This window comes from Trachymyrmex cornetzi, unplaced genomic scaffold (assembly GCF_001594075.2).
Source record: "Trachymyrmex cornetzi isolate Tcor2-1 unplaced genomic scaffold, Tcor1.1 scaffold17, whole genome shotgun sequence".
NCBI lineage: Eukaryota > Metazoa > Arthropoda > Insecta > Hymenoptera > Formicidae > Trachymyrmex > Trachymyrmex cornetzi.
In genome coordinates, this window is record NW_017296309.1 from 207,847 (window position 1) to 226,259 (window position 18,413).

Genomic DNA, 18,413 nt, shown 5'->3' on the forward strand with positions numbered 1-18,413 from the left:
TACTCGCTGAAAATTGTAAGAAAAAGAAAAATGTCAGCTGAAAATTGTAAGAAACAAACCTATTTATGTCGAATTAAAGTCATCTAAAATTTTGTTTAGATGAGATGGTATATTTTTCTATCTAAGATGAAGATGAAGATGGTTTATATTTGCACAATCTAGATGTAAGATGAGACGTTTCAATTTTCCATCTAGATGACCATCTAAGATGGTTTCATCTAGATGTCGGCAAACACTGCACACACGACAATATTGCACAAAGCACATTGCACACACGACAATATTGCACAATACAATGTGCTTGTGTGCAATATTGTCGTGTGTGCAACGTGCTGTGTGCAATATTGTTGTGTGTGCAATATTGCTGTGTGCAAACGAAGCTGTAGGCAATCATTTTGTAAGCAAACGTGATCCTTCCTACAAATGATAGTACAGTCATTATATAGAATCAGTAGTTTAATAAAGGTTAAAATCTCCCGTTCTATTTTCGTCTAAATTGACTGTACTATGATATGTACGAACACTGAGCGAAGACTTCGAAACGATAAATAAAGCAATAATTGTATCTACCAGTAGGTGTTCGATCTTCCAAGAGATGGCGTTGCAATATGTTAGATAAGGACAGATGAATGCATTTGAGTGAGACACAACAATATTTAATAAATATAAGAAATGAATGAAAGATGTCACGATTACCGAATTTGGAATTAAAAAGAGTCTACTACCTACCTCGATCAAGTTTGGCTGTCATTCCAGCATCTCCTTAATCATCACATGAACAAGCTATTTTTTGAATAGAAAAACTGTAGAGGATGCTTAAAGCTTTAATTTCAATGTATATATGTTAATGTATCCGAGCAACAATGGCATCAAAATACATAAAGACGCGATCCGCTAGTCTCGTTCATCACGTGAATAAACTTGCTATATTAAAGTAATAATGGCAGTTGTCGGCCGCCAGTTTTATGATTGCGACGGCTAAGTGGAATGATCGCCAGTCCGATCGTCCGTCGAGCAACTCGAAACGATTGTCTCGTTCAAACGTGTGACTTCGCTTAACGATAGTCATTCCATTAGTTGGGTCGTCCGTCATAGCTCATTCAACAACCTCGGTGGTCCGTATCACGCTCGTGATCTTAATTTACTCACCGTGATTTCGACAAACCGTTCCGGGTCGTCGCGGTAGCACAAAGTCACTTTTGACGCGGCCATCGTCTCGCATTTGCAGTCTATTCCGTGTTCATCTCGCTAACGACTCGTTTTATAAGCGTAATAAGCGATAAGCTCTGTCTGCGATTTGCACCGCGTCGGGCAAGTGCGACTTCGCGTTCTCCGACGCTGATTACTGCAGCCTGACACGCAAGAACGAGAAATTTTCGTGCTTTTGCGTTGTTCTCCTTATTGCTGGAACTAGTTACTTGTTTTTTTTATCGCACAACGTTGGCCTGTAAAGATAGCGGTTATACTCTTGTATCGTATTTTTAATGAGCAACAATCGTGTTTACTTTAATTCTTAATTGCTTCGACGAGGCTGCATCAATTTATGTCATATTTATAAATATTGATTTACGATATGAATTTAACGTTAACTTTCTAGAGGCGAGTGCTACATATTTTTAACGTTTCTTTAAAATTAAATCAAATATAAGTAAGTAATTAAATCGAATTAAGTTGCCTATAAACGTTTTTGCGAGACAGAAGTTTCAAACAGATTGCATAATTTGCGGATTAGCGAAGTAAATGTATTGCATTCATTAATTCTGTTAAATTGTGAGTTAATATTATTCCTGCGAATCCCATTTCTCTGTATATTGTATTTTTGATATTTTCATTCGTTGCACATTTTACGCTTTACCGAATCGAACTATGAAATTGTATTCCAACCTGTTGTGTGTGACAACTTTTATTTTATAAATGATTTGGTATTTTGTTCTTTCAGGATTTACTGTCGAGTTTTGATCACCATTTATCTGCCGATAGGAAGTACCTATTGCTCGCTCTCAACTACCAGAAGGTGAGTTTTGCTTTTAAATTTTTGACGAAACGAGATAATGGAAAGCACAAGAGTTGCATTATCGTCACGTTAATGCCAAGTAGAAAAATGTAGTTGCACGACAAAACGCGGACACCATGATATATTACTTAATTAAAATTACGAATCTGCGAATCTTTGATGACGTGATAATAATTACTATGCTGACGACACAGCTTTCCTCCAAAACATATGAATGCAAATGAGGATTACAGCGCAATGTAATTGTCCCCGACTCAACCTTACGAATAGACAATTTCTGACTTTGCATGTCTGATGCCCAGGTAATAAACTCAAAGATAGACTATGAGCTTCAACCCTTAGTACACACTTTAGTTTTGGGCACCCTTACTTCACACATTCGGTCATTCGTATTCTGGATTAATTTTCATCACTTTTACAAATATATAAAAATTATTAAACGATTTTTTATTTATTTTCATATATTTAGAAAGTATTTGTATAGTTGTGTATTCATAACAGATTGTAGATAAATTGTTTTATACAAAAATGTAAAACTCTGAAATAAAAATGTTTAAAAGAAAAATATGGTCCAATATTTTAAAATTGACATTCCAAACTACAAAAAAAAGATAGTTCAAGTGTCGACTGTCCAAAAAATTTAGTTATTGAGTAACTTAAAAATAATGTTTTTTAAATATGCGTGAATGGCTGTAAATTAAAGATATATTGCATTTTAAACAATGCACATTTTTTAATTGCTTTGTGTTAAAAAAACTTATAATTTATTAGGAAAATGTTCTTTATAACATTACAGACAACATAATATATAATATTACTGACAACGTTTAGCACAAGGCTACCAAAAATCATGTTTATTAAGGGCTAATATATTATTCTAGGATTAAGTCCTTTTTTAATAAATCGCGAAATATTCTTGCAATACAACCGAGAATTAGTTAAAAATAAAGAAAAAAATAAAATTGTTTAATTACAAAAAATGTATACTCTGTACATACTGTTCAGTGCGCTAGAGCATTTTTATTTTTTTCATTTGTGCGTTAGCAGTCATGCCTAGTGGCATCTCTCCCACCGGTGGACAGCGTTGGAAGTCAGTTGTTTTCTTATCTTCCACGCGAGCGCATCTCGAATGATACGGACTTATAAATATAACCGAACATTTTATTTTGAGTCAAATACAGCAAGAATTGATTAAGAACATTGATATTAGTCATCTTATTTCTATATAGTCCACTTTCACGAACATTTTTGGTCCTACGAACCGCATCTTTCAATAACGATCGAGAGGTTAGGTTTCCATTGTAGCTGCTCGTTACGATTCCTTACAAGGATTAATACTCGAGGTGTGATCGCTCACCGAATCCAACTATCGCATTAGAGTGGTGGAAAAGAGATCAACTCATCTTTGTTAAGTAACAGTACGCATTCACGAGAAATAGATAGGCATAGCGACTAACACTAGCGTAGCAACAAACACATTTGGTAAGTCCAACCAACTAGTAATATTCCAGTAATCACGCAATTCAAATCACAATGACAGAAGATCTAAACAGTTTGAAAAAGCGCCGTGGTTCAGTTAAGTCTTCGCTAACGAGATTGAAGAATTTCTTGGATAATTACAATGCAAATACTGACGTAGAGATTCTCAAAGTGCGTTTAGAAAGAGCGAAAACTCTGTTAACAGATTTTGAAAAGATTCATTTAGAAATAGAAATAGCGGGAGACACAGATGACCAAGCATCAAAACAGGTATTTGAAGAATATTATTTTGAATATGTTGCCAGAGCTCAATCATTACTAGAATCATCTAAGAAATTCAGTTCCGAACAATGTAAACGATTCAATTGCGCATAGCACATCAGATATAACAATGAATTCTGCACGGGTCGAATTAAACATTAAATTATCATCCATCACTTTACCAAAGTTCGATGGAAAATACGAAGACTGGCTTAGTTTTGAAGATAACTTTAGGGCATTAGTGCATAACAATTCGAAAATTTAGCCAGTGCAGAAATTCAATTATTTAAAGTCTTGTTTATCGGGCAGTGCGGCACAAATAATATATTCACTCGATTCCACAGATGAAAACTACGAAATAGCATGGCGATTACTATCAGAGCGATTTAGCAGTAAAAGAATCATCATACAGAATCATGTTAGAGCGTTATTCGAATTGTCTGCTGTTGCAAAGGAAGCCATGTAAAATTTAAATTCTTTGATTGATACCGCACAAAAACACATTCAGTCTTTAAAGGCGTTAGGGCAGTCAACAGATCAATGGAATGGATTACTTCTATACTTAATCACATCTAAATTGGATAAAATTACACATCGGGAAAATTCTTTGGATGGCACGGAGTTGCCAAATATCGATGACTTATGAAAATTTTTATGTAACAAGTGTTATGTAATGCAGGCAGTCGCAGGCGAAACGTCCAATAGTAGCAAGGCAACCAATAAAGCTCGTCAAGTTTTATTGGAAGCACAATCGAAATCAAAATGTCATGTCTGTAGCAAAAATCACAGCATTATATTTTGTGATAGCTTTAAACAATTAGATCACAGCAAAAAGTTAGAAGCAGTCAAGAAGGCTGATCTTTGTTTTAATTATCTCAGGTCCAATCATCAAGTCAGTTCTTGCAACGCTGGCAATTGTAAGAAATGCGAGAAAAGACACAACACTTTATTGCATCCTTCAAGGACACAGACTACTGACATGAACACAAAGGATAATGTAAATCACAATTCATCGGAGCAAGTAATGCAACAATCCTATGTAACAACTTCGCAAGTTTTAAGTTCTAGATTTAAGAGTTCCTCTCAAGTCATTCTGTCTACAGCAATGATAGATATCAAAGATGCTGAAGGACATTTTCATACTTACAGAGCTGTTTTAGACACCCCGGTCACAATCGAACTTCATTTCGAGTCAATTGTGTGATAGGTTGAATCTTCCAAAGAGATCTATCAGTCTTCTAATTCAAGGCATAGGCAATTCACTCTCACACATTAAACGTTCAACTAATACTATCATAAGATCAAGAAGCAATGCATTCTCCCTTGATCTGCAGCTATTAGTCATTTCAAACATAACCGCATGGTTGCTGTCACAACCAATTGATCATTCTAAGCTTGGAATTCCAGACAATGTACAGCTTGCCGACCCTGAATTCTACAAGCTTACATCGGTAGATATATTGGGTATGGGAATAAGTTTCCGCCCATTATAGAAAGATGTCGTTAGTAGCATTGCTTGTGTGTTTGATAGAACAGCAACACATGTGTTTGAAAGGTTTGTGTTCAAACTTTTGAGCCCAATAGTTGGCATTCGTTCGAAGCGTAAAAAAGAGTAACTTTTTTTGCGTTGAAGATGTCGGAATTTATTACAAAAAAGCAACATTTGCGGGAAGTTTTACTCCATTATTTTATTTTAAAGAAAAGTGCTGCAGAATCGCATCGTTTGCTCGTAGATGTTTACGGTGAGCATGCTCCATCGAAAACCAGTTGTAAAGAATGGTTTCGGCGATTCAACAGTGGTGATTTTGACGTGCGTGACAAAGAACGCGAAGGTGCACCGAAAAGATTTGAAGATGCAGAATTGCAAGCATTACTCGAAGAAGATTCATGTTTATAGCTCGATAGGTTGTCAAAAGAGTTAAATGTTGATAGATCCACTGTTGGAAAACGTCTACACGGAATAGGAATGGTGCATCAAGAAGGAAATTGGGTGCCATACAAATTGAAAGAGAGAGACATGGAAAGACGTTTGGTCATCTGCGAGATGCTTCGTCAACGACAACAAAGGAAGGGTTTTCTACATCTTATCGTAACTGGCGATGAAAAATGGATGTACTACGATAACCCTAAACGCTTGAAAGCATGGGTGATGCCAGGTGAACCAGGTCCATCAACGCCAAAACGAAATATCCATGCTTCGAAGATTATGTTGTGCATCTGGTGGAATCAGAGAGGTGTTATACATTATGAGCTGCTCAAACCGTCCGAAACCATCACTTGCGATCGTTATCGACTACAGCTGATACGTTTAAATCAAGCTTCGAAAGAAAAACTACCGGAATGGGACAATAGGCACAACAAGCTGATTCTGTTACATGACAACGCTAGGCCACACGTTGCAAAACCGGTCAAGAAATACTTGGAAGGAATAAAGTGGGAAATTCTGCCCCACCCGTCGTATTCACCGGACCTTGCTCCTTCAGATTTCCATTTGTTCCGATCCATGCAGTCGGCCCTTTCTGAAGAACGATTCAATTCTAATGAAGATATAAAAAAATGGTTTGATGAATGGATCGCTTCAAAAAAACCAGATTTTTTCATTCGAGGAATCCGTTTATTACCGGAAAAATGAGAGAAAATTGTCGCTGCCGAAGGAGCATACTTTGAATAAACTCACTTATATAGATTTGTTTAAATAAAGACACCTTTTTATTTTCAAAAAGGGCGGAAACTTATTCCCATACTCAATATTAATTAGAGCGGAATATTTTTATCATTTATTGTGCGTAGATCAAGTCAAGTTAAAATCTCAAGCCATGATTATACAGAACACTCAATTAGATTGGAGCACCCTTACGGAGAAAACTCTTAAAATTTGAGTGTTTACACTTTAATAAACACTGAAAAAATACATTCAAGGTAACACTCAATTAATGATTATTTTGGACGCTCAACCTGAGTATAACTCTCAACTTGAGTGTTATTGATGACTTGAATGTTGAGTGTTAATCTCAACTTGATAGTTAACTTTAGTGTCAGGGTGAAATCATACGGTGCTGAAAATGATTGCGGAACAAAGAATGCGTCATTCAGCGGACTCAACAGTTGAGTGAGCACTCGCTGTTATTGGTATATTCTTCTAGATCTAAAATTCTGATTGAATGAGCTAAAAGGATACACTAATAACAGCGAGCATGGCACTCGCACTTAACTGTTGAGTCCGCTGAATGCGCCCATTGAAACAACCAATTAGCGCTATTCGGAATAACGCAGAATAAATGATTGGTTGCTCTTGTGACGTATTTTCTTTTCCGCACCGTGTGATTTCATCTCTTAGACCCTACGTACAATGGAGGAAGTATTATTATAGGAATAGAAATAAATATTAAAATTTCAAAACAAATAAAAATTTCAAAACAAATAAAAATTTAAAAACAGATTAAAATTTCACAACAAATATTAAATTGTAAACGCCATTGTTTTTAAGTACGCAAAAATTTGTATAGGGTAGAGGGGGCAAAGTCCCTACATACTCCCCCCCGAGTGTAAACGTTATACAGAAAGAAAATAAAAGTAATATTTATAATAACAACAAAACTTAATAGGTAATTTCGAACCGGATTTACATAGTTCAACTTATAAGTAATTAATCTTAAATGTCAAAAAAAAATTTTTTGTGCGTTGCCACTTATTAATTAATTTTTTAAAACTAGAACTTAATTGTTACAGTTTAGCGTTGTGATCGAAATGAACATGCTTTTTGACCCGCGAGTAGGTTTTTAATACAGGTGGAAATGATTGTGTTGAGGTCGATGCGTCTGTTTGTGCACTTGTCTGTTGAACTGGTGTATTCATTATCGTACTTCGGTGATTTCTGGTATAAAATATGCTGGTTTGAGTCTTTCTACCGATACATTGACTGTCTTGCCTTGAACGTTTAACGCGAACACCCTTTCTGAGATTCGTTGAACGATTTGGTGCGGGCCCGAATACGGTCGTTCCAATGCTCGTTTGGCGTCATTACGCAAGAATACATGTGTACAACTAGCTAGGTCCTTATAATAGAAAGCGCGTTTTTTGTACTTATGTATAACAGGTACAGGTTTACATTCTCGCATGAATGTACGAAAATCGTTTACAAAAATTTGAGGGTCTGGTGTGAAATCGTTGTCGGTCACGAATTCACCGGGAATTCTTAACGTAGTTCCGAACAAGAATTCGGCCGGGGACGCACCAGTATCCAGTCGGACTTGATTACGTAATCCTAGTAAAACTGTGGGCAGTAAATTAGCCCAATTCGAAGAGTTATGGCACATCAATGCGGCTTTCAAAGTACGATGCCATCGTTCGATCATTCCATTAGCCGCGGGGTGATATGCGGTTGTGCGTACTCTTTCACACCCGGTCAATTGGAGAAGAGCGTTGAATATTTGGCTTTCAAATTGTTTTCCTTGATCGGTGGTTAAAATTTTGGGGACGCCGTAACGCGAAATCCAGTGATCGTAAAATGCGCGTGAAACTGTTTGGGTGGATATATCTGCTAATGGAATAGCCTCGGGCCATCTCGAGAAACGATCTATTATCGTTAGACAATAACGAAAACCTTGGCAAACTGGCAAGGGCCCGATCAAGTCCATATGGACGTGATCGAAACGTCCGTCTGGGGCTGTGAAGTCAGCAGGCAAAAGTTTAACATGGCGCGAGACTTTGGATTGCTGGCACTCTATACAATTTTTAGCCCATCTGGTTATGTCTCGATGCATATGATGCCAGATGTATCTTTGACGGATAGTTCGGTCTGTTATTTTCGCGCTGGGATGAGCGGGTGCGTGGAACATGTCAAAAACTTTGCGCCGTAGCGATACTGATATATACGGTCTGAATGATTCGCCTGAAATTTCGCAATAAATTGACGAGTGTTCTGAGCCCAGTATCAGTCTTTGTAACTTCATTGATGTTGTTGTAGATTTTAATAATTCTGGTAGTTGAGGGTCATCTTTCTGAAGTTTGGCTAGTTCTAACATAACAATTCGATTTCGCAGGGTAAACGCAGTGACTCGACCCGTGACAAGCTATCTGCGACGATATTCTCCTGGCCGGCTATGTGCGCGATGCAGGAGGTGAATTGCGAGATGAATGATAGTTGGCGGATCTGTCTCGGTGATGCTTTATCTGTGCGTTGATCGAACGCATAAACAAGAGGTTTGTGATCGGTGAGAATTGTAAACTGTCGTCCTTCTAGGGAGTCACGAAAATATTTAATGGCTTCGTAGATCGCGGTTAGTTCGCGGTCGTATGCGCTGTAGTTTTTCTGAGTGGGCGTGAATTTTCTCGAAAAAAATGCTAGAGGTTTCCATGCATTTCGGGAGCGTTGTTCAAGAACTGCGCCCATCGCGAAATCGGATGCATCAGTAGCTACGCGCAGTTCGGCGTTCGGAGAAGGGTGCTAGTAGTGCGGCGTTGACTAGGCTGGCTTTACATTTCTCGAACGCGTTTTCTGTTTCGTTCGTCCAATTGATGATGCGCTTGTCATTCTTTCGCGAATCTTTGAGGAATATGTGTAAGGGTGCTTGAAAAGACGCTGCATGACGTAAGTAACTGCGGTAAAAATTGAGCATACCGAGGAAACGACGCAAATCCGTAACTGATTTTGGCTTTGGAAATTTTTGAATAGCATTTACTTTTTCTGTTGAAGGTTTGCAGCTTTCTCTGTTAATGTGATGTCCTAAGAAGGTTAATTCTGATACGCCTATAACGCACTTGTCCGTATTTAACGATAACCCAAATTTTTTTAGTCTAGTAAGGACTATACGTAAGTGGCGTTTATGTTCCGCTATGGAGGATGATGCGATTAAAATATCGTCTATGTACGAAAAGACAAAATCCAGGTCTTTAAGTGCTAGGTTAGATAGCGTTGAAACGTTTGCGCGGCGTTCCGCAATCCGAATGTCATTACTGTAAATTCATATAACCCGAAGGGAGTGATTACTGCCGTTTTCGGTATATCTTCTTCGGCTACGGGAACCTGATTGTAAGCTTTGAATAAATCTAAAGACGAAAATATACTTTTGCCATGTAAGTTGGCTGAAAAATCGTGCAAGTGCGGTACCGGGTACTTGTCGGGGACAGTCACTGCGTTAAGGCGACGGTAATCACCACAGATTCTCCATTCCCCCGTTTTTTTACGAACCATGTGGATGGGGCTTGCCCAGGGGCTACTGGATGGTCTGCAAATGCCGAGCTCTATCATGCGTTTGAATTCTGCTTTAGCCGCTGTTAACTTATCTAGAGGTAACCGGCGTAGGCGTTCTGCAACCGGGGGGCCGGTTGTGGTGATGTGATGGTTAATGTCTCTAGGCGCGAACGCGCGGTTTTGAGTGATGCCCGCTACTTCCGGGAATTCTCTGAGAATGTGTGCGAATTCAAAAGAACGGTCAATAATTGAGACGTTTAATATGGGTGTAGCTGTGACTTCTCCTTTGACTGAGAGCGCGGTAACTTGATCGGTGAGGGTGCGTTCGTGTAAATTAACTGATAAGCGATAGTGTTTTAATAAGTCGGCGCCTATAATGGCGAATGGGATATCTGCTACACAAAAATTCCAGATAATAGGTCTACGTAGCCCGAGATTCAACGTCAGGCAAATTTCACCGTAAGTTGCGACTCGCGTATTATTTGCTGCGTAGAGCTTCAAGTTAGTTTGTGTTTTAATATTGGTAGAGGAAACAGGGATAATTGATAACTCTGCACCCGTGTCAACAAGGAATTTACGCCCGGCGACTCTGTCAAATATGTGGAGACGGTTTTCCGTGATTTTACCTCCGCCGACCGCTTCCATCCGGGAAGGTTTCTTTAGTTTTCCTGGGTTGTTTTTCCGTCGATCCAATTACATGGCTGTTGACATCGGTATGCCTTATTGCCGAACTTACGGTGATAAAAACATTTTCCGTCCGCACTACGAGAGTGGTTACGTCTTCTCATCGGTTGACGGGAGTTACTTGGCGACTTAGATCGTGTACGAGATTTTCTTTCGCGTAGCAGGGTGTTCATGCCTTGAACTAACTGCTCTAAGAGCGAATGCTCAGGCGTCTTATTAATAGAACTAGTTTGAGGAACGTAGTTACCTGCTGAGTCCTCGGTTTTTGAGCTGTTTATGGGAGCTAACGTGTTATTTGATGACACTGATTCTGCTATCTTATCTGCTATTGATGCGAGTTTATTGAGGTCAGACTCTTCGATCGTCGCCAAAATAGTGCGATAACTCTCCGGAAGTTGTTCGATGAACAATGTCCTAATGATACTGTCGGTAGCTTGGTCCCCGGCTAAATTCTTGAGCTCCTGCAGTAAATGAGATGGTTTTTTATCGCCGAGAACCTGTCCTTTTAATAACTGACGTAGTCTAGCGCCTTGAGAAATAGAAAAAACATTTAGTATGCGTTCCTTTATAGCGTCATATTTTCCGTTCGTAGGGGGATTCATAATTAAATCTTTGATATGAGGAAGAATTGCGGTATCCGCGTTCGCTAGTATAATGTGAAATCTAGTCGTGTCGTCTGTTACTTTTGCTACCTGGAAGGACGCTTCTACCATGGCGAACCATACTTCTGGATCGTTTGCACAGAAAGGTGGGATTTTGGGCACCCTGTACGCGTTGATTTGGTTTGGTGTCCCTTCCATTGTACAAAAATCGTTATCTGAGTGATATAGCAACGTTTAGGTTACCGCGGGCTTGCGTAATATTACGCAGACGCAATTGAAAAATGAGTGTTCACGGAAGCAAAAAGAAAAGAAAATAATTAAAATTGTTGTACTAGGCCTTATTTATAACTCGCAGTATACTATCGCTGTGGCTGCTTTGCTAGTGGTATGGTGAGCCTGTAGGTGTGGACTCGTCCAATGGCGGCGCGTTGCAAATGGCCTCGTTCGTAGAGGAAATCCTTATTCGTCAATGGTGAAATGAAGGTTGGCTTCCTGGTCGTGGCTCTTCGTCTTGGAACCTGCTGCGATGCCCGTGGAATCAAGCGGTGATTTGGGGCTTGGTTTCACGTCTCTGCCGACCGTGTGCCCGGGTGCAAGTATGCCGGCGAGACTGTAACTCGCTGTTGCGTAGCGGCTCTTTTTCGATGTACCGCATCCGTTATTTCGTGTGATCGCCAATATATAACTGGATCACGTCGGGGTCACCAATGTAGGAATTTCAATGTAGGAATCTCAAGCAAATACACCAGACTGGCAGATGTGCAATCAAACTTTATTTTTGTGACAAACTCGTATATGTACGTACGTACTAGTCGGCAGATATGGCGGAGAGTTGCATCACCAACGCCAATGCTATCGCTCGCAACTCCCTAGAGAATACGCACATGCCAGATGAGAAACCCATGTAGGGTAGAGGGGGCAAAGTCCCTACACATTCCTAGCAACCCGTGCCCTCTTGCAGTTAGCGAAAGAAGAACAGCATTGTTTTCCGAGAGGCGCAGAGGTTATCAGTCGAGACATGTTTGTCGATGATTTGTTGTCAGGAACCCAGTCTTTGGAGCAAGCCTTACAACTCAAAGAGGAAATTATACAGCTGCTTCAAAGTGGAGGCTTAGTTCTGCGAAAGTGGGCATCAAACGATCCGCAATTCATTTTCAATAGTTTCTATAATAGCGCACGAGAAGGACTACAGAAACTCTACAGTTATCAATAAAATTCTATGAGTATAATTTTCTATAGTGTTTTACCTATTTAATTCTTATCAATTTTAATGGTGTTTCATGTACAGTACCGATTTATAGGCTATGGTTGTCAAACTATGAAAGTCGATGTTCTTTATGGAAAACAACTTATGGCCATCGGCTGGCCAATGTGTTTCAATAGATTTTTTCTTATAAGTTTTTATGGTGAATTTACTAGAGATCGTTAATACTGTTCTATGTGGAATTGCATGCATCAAGTGGTCTGTTGGTAATAATAGGAAATACCCTACTGTAGTAATGATTATAGTTTTTAATAGCGTTTTAATTTCTTGGAAATAAAATTATGATAGGTAATTATTTAGAAGACGCCCCTTATCTTCAATTTCAATGAAATTATGCTCATTCAACGCATTTTTGCATGATACGATAGAATTCGAAAGTAAAATATTGTGCTTATAGGCCCCGCGAACCGAGATATTAAGCGTTAAAGTTGACGACTATTGAGGTTAGGAAATCTACTACACCGACTTTTTTAATAGTTTTTAATAGTTTTTAAAAGTTAACTTATCATACATAGCAAGAACAGAACAGTCTTTCGTTTTGAATGAAAACGCATCAAATGAGCCTAATTTCATTAAATTTAGAGGGGAGGTACCGATTCTAAATAAATATCGACTAAAATACGTAGGATAGTGCTAAATTAAGTCGGTGTGACAGATTTCCTAACCTCAATATAATAGTCAACTTTAACGCTTAATATCTCGGTTCGCTAAGCTAGGCACATTTTACTACAAGATCGATTCTTTCGTTTCATACAAAAACACGTCGAATGAGTATAATTTCATTGACATTCAAGATGAGGGGCGTCTTCTAAATAATTACCTAAATTAATTTATACGAGAAATCGAATAATAGTCGAATTCTGAATTATTTACACATGCGTGTGATTTTACCTCAGGGTTAGCGTGTAAGATTATTATCCCATAGATCCTAGGCTCTTAGGTTCGAATCCCGCCGAAACTCCGTGCGTTTTCAGAAATATGTACATGCGTATAAATGTTTAGCGTATCTCAAACATGACGAATATATGATGTTAATATGAGAAAAAAAAGTATTTGATTTTTTATTTTTATATTTACATCATATTTGCATTTCGATATTTAATAGGTGTTAATCGGAGTGGAATCCCTATTTGGAAACTATTGAAAACTATACATTACTTCACATAGAAAACCATTAGGGCTGGGGATTTACCGATTCAAATCACTTATTAAAAATTATAGAACTTTTTTCTATAGTTCTCTATAGTAAATTTTAAGCAGGGCTATCAATCATCAATCAATTAGCTTTCACTCGGTAAATCTGCATTTCCGATCCTATTGATGTTCAATTACATGCTTTCGCCGATGCAAGCGAGGCAGCATATGGAGCATGCATCTTTCTCCGATCAACAAACAAAAATGGTTCTCATTTGGTCAATCTAGTGTGTTCAAAAAGCAGAGTAGCTTCCTTGAAGAGGATCTCGCTTCCGCGCCTCGAATTATGCCGCATTACTGTTGTCACGATTACTCACCGCTGTGCGCGACGCTATCGGGCTGCCGTTTCAGAGAATCATCCTCTGGTCGGATTCCACAATAGTCTTACAATGGATTCAGACGCCACCACATCGTCTTAAAAAGTTCGTAGCGAATTGCATCACAGAAATTCAGCAGCATACGAAGCATCTTGAATGGAGACATGTTTCCTCCAACGACAACCCTGCTGATATTATCTCGAGAGGATTAACACCCAAGCAACTCATGAAATCACATTTATGGAAGCATGGTCCACCATGGCTCAGCCAAGAGAAGGAAAACTGGTCAATCAAGAAAGATCCATATCAGAGATACCAGAACTACGAACTTTCATCAGCAGTAGCAGCAACAACGATACCCGGACAGATTTACATCGTTTTTCAACCATCGGTACACTTCAACGCGTGATAGCTTGGTGCTACCGATTCATTCGTAATTCTCAATCTAAGACTAGGATAAGTGGAGAATTATTAATGTCTGAGCTGCAATATGCTATGCGTAGTATAATCAAAAGCGTTCAATGACAAACCTTTGCAATTGAGATCAAGCACTTAATTAAAGGAAATTCTTGTAATAAACACAATAAGCTTACTGTGTTTATTACAAGAATTTCCTTTAATTAAGTGCTTGATCTCAATTGCAAAGGTTTGTCGTTGAACGCTTTTGATTATACGACCCATAACATATTGCAGCTCAGACATTGATAATTCTCCACTGATTTAATGTCTGTCGTTAAATCCCTTTCTAGATTCTAATCACATTCTACGAGTTGGGGGTCGTTTGAAACATTCGACTCTGATTTACAATCAAAAACATCCTATCATTTTGCCGAAAGCACACATAATCACTAGCATGATAATGAAGAGTACTCACAAATTATTAGGTCATGCGGGCCCACAGGCTACGTTATATGCTTTACGACAGAAATATTGGGTTATCATTGGCAGAAGTAGAATTCGTAAAATTGTTCACGAGTGTGTAATATGTTTTAGAATGCGGCCTCAGTTCACAACATATTAAATGGGTGATTTACCCAGCAAAAGATTCCAAAATTCACGACCCTTTGTCAATGTGGGAGTAGATTTCTGTAATCCGTTTTTTATTAAAGAGAAGAAATTTAACAATCGTAATAAAGTCAAAATTTATGTAGCAGTCTTTATATGTTTAGCAACAAAGGCGGTCCACTTAGAGGTGGTAAGTGATTTGACGACGGAAACTTTCTGTGCAGCCTTGAAAAGATTTTTTTGTCGCAGAGGGAAGTCACACCTTTTACTGTCTGACAATGCTACAAATTTTGTAGGAGCAAGTAATTATTTACGAGAATTATATGATTTCATTAAATCAGAATCATTTACCCGAGCAGAAATTTTGAAAGGGCCATGATCGGGTCATTATCAGGATGCCCTAATGCCTGATCAGGCCCTGATCGTAAATGTAACGTCGAGAATGAAGATTGCCTGATCGGACAATCATAATCGCGGCCGGATAATTTTATCCTTTGCCATGCCTTGTTTTTAATAGAAAATTTTAAGGGCACTGCAAGGGCATTAATAGGGCTCTGATAAGGTATTTGTTGCTTAGATATAGGTTAGGTTGCGATATACAGTGACATGCAGAAATTTCCGGCCAGTAACATTTTGCACTCTAATTTATAAAAAAAATTTTGATAAAATTTTGTGTTAGTACAAGATTAAATAAATTAAATAAATTAGAGTAAAAAATGTCACTGGTCGAAAACTTTTGAAACGTCACTACATGTATATAACTTTTAACAATATAATAATTGATACAAAATTATAAATAAGTTATTAACTATTTATTAAAAGTTGTCTGATATTACATTATATATATGTTCCAGACAGCATACAATATTTACAAAATATTTATAAATATTTATAAGATTTATTTTAAACATTTTGTAAATATTTTTATGGTGTTTGATTGCACAGATCATAAACATTTATTATAAATATTATGAAATATTTATTATTAATGTTATAGTAAATTCTATAAAAATACTTAATGAGACATTATAATCCAAGTAAAAAATACTTATTAGAAATATTTATTTATATCTATCATAAATATTGCATAAAATATTTAGTCTATATTTTAATAATATTTCGAATAAAGCTTTATATAAAATATGTATGAAATATTTATGTAACATTTAAAAAAATGATTATTAATAAATATTTATCATAAATATTCTGTGCTGTCTGGGGTAATGTATAGTTATGCTATTTTATGTTTTAAATGTACTTACCATTTTCTGATACGGATTCGCATGAGTACAATGCTTGATGAGATGCACGAAATCTTCTCACTCGCATTCGCGTTATCAAATGTGTTTTATTATAATTTGCATCCATAATTCAATATTTAACATTACAAGATATTATAACCTCAAGAGAATATATGCTCTTTTTATAAAAACAATGAATAAGGACAAGGAAATCCGGCCACTTTCAGGATTACCTGAAAAAAATCTTAAAACGCGCTCTCTGATTTGTTGCCGATCAGGCACAGGTCGGGAGTTCCATATTAGGGCACATCCTACTGTTTCCTGATCAGGTCATAGTAGGAAATTCCGTATTATGACATACCCTATCTTTTCCCGATCAGGCATTAGTCATGCATTCCCGATCTAATTTCTGCTCGGGTAGTCAAGGCATTTCAAAATGGTTAAGCAATCAAGAAGTTTCCTGGAGGTTCATTCTGCCACGCTCTCCACATTTTGGGGGAATTTGGGAGGCGGCAGTAAAGTTGTTTAAATTTCACTTGGTTCGAATAGTCAAAAATACATTATTTACCTTCGAACAGTTCAACACATTGATCATAGAAATTGAAGGAATCTTAAACTCCCGGTCGCTAACTCCAATTTCACAGAATTCCGAAGATTTAATTGCCTTGACCCCGAGTCACTTCTTGATTGGCGACTCCTATCCGTACCGGAGTCAGATCTTACACTTATTACGACTAATCGTTTATCAGCATGGCAACATATTCAAAAATTAAAGCGTGATTTCAGGAACTGTTGGCACAAAGAATACTTGAACGAATTAAACCAGGGTATCAATCATGAAATGTTATCCCTAGGATGGAAAGTGAAAAGTGAAAATTTTCTCCATTAAATTTAATGGTAAAAAATTTCACTTTTTACTTTCCATCCTAGGGATAAAGTTTCATGATTGATACCCTGCGCTCAAAATGGAAATCACCAGGTTCGTGTAAAATCGCAATTGGCGATCTAGTTCTAATCAAAGAGAACAATTCCGCTCCTTTGAGTTGGCCGATGGGAAGAGTACTTGAAATTCATCCTGGAAAGGATAATATCATTCGTGTCGTGATAATAAAAACAATTGCAAGGAGTGTACGAACGTAATGTAAGATCATTAGCTATACTTCCTATTGACACTACTGACTCAAGATAGTTGAACTTGATAGTTCGAAGGAGGTATGTAAAAATGTAGCTAATGCATGCAGTGGACTACCAACAGACGACACTATAATTCTAAGCGGGACTTGAGGTTTGTGTATCTTTGAAGATACACAGAATTTCTAAGCGCTACACAGATGATCCTAGAATCTACATTTTTTGTTTTTAATAATAAGACATATAGACAATGTTTTGGTATTCCTATGGGCTCTCCGTTGTCTCCGATTATCGCCGATTTAGTGATGAGAAAACTGGAGACATGGGCGTTATCATCGATTAAGAATAGTCCTAAGTTTTATTATAGATATGTTGATGATGTGTGCTTGGCGGTTGTCCCTTCGGACATAGACATGATATTGGACAAGTTTAACGAATTTTACCCACGTCTTCAATTCTCTGTAGAAAAGGGCGGTGATAAGATAGATTTCTTGGACGTTTCAATTTTTATACACAATAACAAATTTATATTTGATTGGTACCGTAAACCTACCTTCTCTGGGAGATTTCTTAATTTTTTATCGAACCATCCACTCTCTCAGAAGAGAGGTACAGTATTTTCGTTAGTTGACAGAGCATTTTTATTGTCTGACTATAGATTTCATTACAAAAATTTGACTTTTATCATTAATATTTTACTAGACAACGATTATCCCATCAAGTTTATTTTTGAAACAGTCAATCAACGAATAAAATATTTAATAAAATCTAGACACGCTATACAACATAAAACTACAGATACATCTATGAATGAAAAACCAGTTTCTTGGTTGACGGTACCATTCATTCCTTTTCATACAGAAAAATTTAAAAGATTTAATTCTAATGATATTAGAGTGTCTTATCATAGTCCGAATAAAATGAGCAAGTATATCAAAGTTCAGAAAGATATACTTAATAAAAATTGTAAAAACAATGTTGTATATAAAATATCCTGTAACGATTGCGACGCATCTTATGTTGGTCAA

At 37.5% G+C, this 18,413-nt stretch overlaps 1 protein-coding gene across 1 annotated transcript; it reads right to left on the reverse strand.

The window, feature by feature from the left end:
* Positions 1-10,606: 10,606 nt before the first annotated feature.
* LOC108759147 (uncharacterized) lies at positions 10,607-11,431 on the reverse strand. The gene has a single exon (XM_018504462.1). It carries the CDS (start codon positions 11,429-11,431, stop codon positions 10,607-10,609), a length of 825 nt encoding a protein of 274 aa, XP_018359964.1.
* Between the last annotated feature and the right edge of the window lie 6,982 nt (positions 11,432-18,413).

What these genes read in the sequence shown, in the direction of transcription:
- LOC108759147 (XM_018504462.1), bottom strand. Translation starts at nt 11,431, where the DNA reads ATGGAAGGGACACCAAACCAAATCAACGCGTACAGGGTGCCCAAAATC.